The sequence below is a fragment of the Leptonychotes weddellii genome, unplaced genomic scaffold (assembly GCF_054177405.1).
Source record: "Leptonychotes weddellii isolate Sample4059 unplaced genomic scaffold, ASM5417740v2 HiC_scaffold_20863, whole genome shotgun sequence".
NCBI classification, from domain to species: Eukaryota; Metazoa; Chordata; class Mammalia; order Carnivora; family Phocidae; genus Leptonychotes; species Leptonychotes weddellii.
The window spans coordinates 1-3,022 of record NW_027795735.1 but is presented as its reverse complement, the minus strand read 5'-3'; the positions used below and the strand labels follow the sequence as shown (position 1 = coordinate 3,022).

Sequence of the window (3,022 nt, the reverse complement as noted above, 5' to 3'; positions counted from 1 at the left end):
ATTTTGGGCGCCTGGGTGGCTCAGTTGGTTAAGCGACTGCCTTCGGCTCAGGTCATGATCCTGGAGTCCCGGGATCGAGTCCCGCATCGGGCTCCCTGCTCAGCGGGGAGTCCGCTTCTCCCTCTGACCCTCCCCCCTCTCGTGCTCTCTCTCTTTCATTCTCTCTCTCAAATAAATAAATAAAATCTTAAAAAAAAAAGATACTACTGATTTTAAGATGCAACATTGTGATATGCACTATGGGAGGGGGGCGACATACTGCCAGTTAGTTGTAGGATGACATTGACTTAAAAAGCATCCTGGGGCGCCTGGCTGGCTCAAGCCATGGAGCATGCAACTCTTGATCTTGGGGTCATGAGTTCAAGCCACACGTTGGATGTAGAGATTACTTTAAAAAAAAAAAAATCTTAAAATAAAAGAGACATTCTGATTCCAGAGATCTTAAAAAATGAGAACAGAATAGATTAAATAACAGTATGAAACAGGGATGGATTCATAGCGTTGGTGTGCAGAGTGAAATGAGGTAAGGGATGTGGAGGACCCAGCCTTTGTCTCCCTGCTCGATGCTCCACAAAGCCCTTTCTCCCCCTCATGGCCATACTGCTCCTGGGTGGCGGAGCTAGGATTTGAATCCTCTCATCTGACTCCACAGCCTCAGGCTCTTCTTCATGTGAAATGGGAAACTGGCAGCTGACCCAGCTCTGCCACTATCAGCTGTGAGGTCAGGCAGGCGACAGTCTTTCTGAGCCTCAGTCTCCTCCTCTGTAAAGTAGGAATTCTAGAACCTACCTCATGGCTGTAGCGATGATTTCAGTCATGTCCCTATGTTGTAGCTCACTGTTGGTACACCTCTCCCTCACTTCTCATCCCAAGCCTGTCACCTTGGCCTTGTTCCCCTAGAGCAAGACCTCAGCCAGGATCTACCCCACCTACCACACGGCCTTCGACACCTTTGGTTACGTGGACAAATTTGTGGACCCTGGTGAGGAGGGGGGCAAGGGGAATCCTGAGGCTGGGGGAGGATGGGCTGAAGACTGAGCCCTGGCCTGGTCACCCTCCCTGCAGGCTTCGGCAGCCACCAGGCTGTGGCCCGGACAGCAGGGAGCGTGCTTCTTAGGCTCAGTGACAGCCTCTTTCTTCCGCTGAATGTCAGTGACTATGGAGAGACCCTCCGAAGTTTTCTGCAGGCTGCCCAGCAGAACCTGGGGGCCCTGTTGGAGCAGCACAGCATCAGCCTGGGTATGGAGCCCCCTTGACACGAGAGGTATGGGGCGCCCTGCACCTCCAGGGCTAAGATGCTGGCTGTTCCCCACAGGGCCTCTGGTGACTGCAGTGGAGAAGTTTGAGGGGGCAGCTGCGGCCTTGGACCAACACATATCAGCACTGCAGAAGGGCACCCCTGAGTGAGCAAGGGCAGCAAGCAGGGTGTCTGGGAGGGCAGCATCCAGGGCAGAATGCAGGCTGGCCGCTGGGCTGCTGGTCCCAGGGTGACAAAGGTCCTGCCACTTCCAGCCCCCTGCAGGTCCGGATGCTCAACGACCAGCTGATGCTCTTGGAACGGACCTTCCTAAACCCGCGAGCCTTTCCAGAGGAACGCTACTACAGGTGGGCCTGGGGAAGTGCAGGGTGAGGCTGGGCAATGGGCACCCACCTGAGGGAGAATCTAAGAGTTTTGCTGGCCTTTAGAACACAACCCAGCCCCTTGAAACAGGTGGGGAATCAGGTTCAGAGGATGGGAGGCAAATCAGTCCACGTCACCCTGGGGCTGTAAGCTGCGTCTCTCACCACCACTGCTCTGAGGGTCCCAGCTTTCGAAGGCAGTGGGGAGGTGCTTTTGTGCCTTGCTATATACAGATGAGCCCATTCAGGCTGAAGCTCCTCTCTTTCCGGGTCCCCGAGTGACTTTGCTTCTCCCCTGTATCTCCCGTCAGCCACGTGCTCTGGGCACCCCGCACTGGCTCCGTAGCCACATTCCCCGGCCTGGCCAATGCCTGCTCCAGGGCCATGAACACAGGCCTTGGATCCACAGCCTGGGCTGAAGTGCAGAGGCAGCTCAGCATCTTGGTGGTGGCCCTGGAGGGCGCAGCAGCCACCCTAAGGCCTGTGGCTGACCTCTGACCCCAGCTCCCCACCGTCCTTCAACCTATCCCACTCCAATTTTTCTTGGGTGTGTCCCAGTCTCCCTTGATGCCAACCTGAGGCACAATCATGGGACCCTATTAAGCTTCTGAGACAACAGCTTAGGGTCCCACCAGTTGTGGACACCTGAGGGGAGGGAAGCCTTCCTCATTCTGGCTCTTGGTTGGCAAAGGGTGAAGAACAGGAGACAGGAATGGTGGGGAGTGGTGCTCTTGGTGTGGGTGGGTAAGGATGGGATGCATAATGCCAACGAGAGCTACCCCTCAGGGACCAGCAGGGAAACTGAGGCCCAGGATGGATAGTCTGGGTTCTTCTCCCCGTACACCCCTATCGTGTCTCAACTCCTCCCTGCTCTCCCCCAAATAAACCAAGCATAGTTATTATCCCTACAAAACTTTTTATTGTGTAGGAATTACGAAAAAAGAAACCTGAGTGCTTAGATCCAGTCCTGGGCTCTGGGAGAGTGCACGCCTTCTCCTCATGCCGGGGACATGGGTCTGTCCACACCCTCATCTTCCTCCTCAGCCATGACCACCTCCTCCAGGGTGCGCCCTGCAAGTTTGCTCCCCACCAACACTTTGCAGGTCCCCGCAGGTGGCAGCCCTTCCTCAGTGTAGCGACCCCTGAGAAACACAACTCTTTCCTGTCCATCCAAGGGCAGTCCATGGGCCTGGCAGAGGTCCCGCGCCTCTTCGGGCCCATCCAGGGCCAGCAGGTGGACCACGAAGCCCAGAGGCAAGGTCTGGCCTTTGGGGGTGCTCAGGGCCCGAGCGAGGCGGGCCAGGGCTCCCCGGCGGGCACGGCCCACGTGGCACCGGACTGCGCAGCTTTGCAGGTAGGGCAGGATCCGGAGCAGGCGGAACAGGCGGGCGGTGTTGCCTTC

At 56.6% G+C, this 3,022-nt stretch overlaps 1 protein-coding gene across 1 annotated transcript; it reads left to right on the top strand.

Annotated features, from left to right (window-relative positions):
- Nucleotides 1–900: 900 nt before the first annotated feature.
- On the top strand, nucleotides 901–2,770 carry LOC102739498 (aminopeptidase NAALADL1; the record flags this gene model as incomplete). The annotated part of the gene is made up of 5 exons (XM_081810245.1): nucleotides 901–982; nucleotides 1,066–1,239; nucleotides 1,316–1,403; nucleotides 1,513–1,605; nucleotides 1,932–2,770. Coding segments are annotated over 5 exons (624 nt in total), but the record flags the coding sequence as incomplete, so codon positions are not given.
- Between the last annotated feature and the right edge of the window lie 252 nt (nucleotides 2,771–3,022).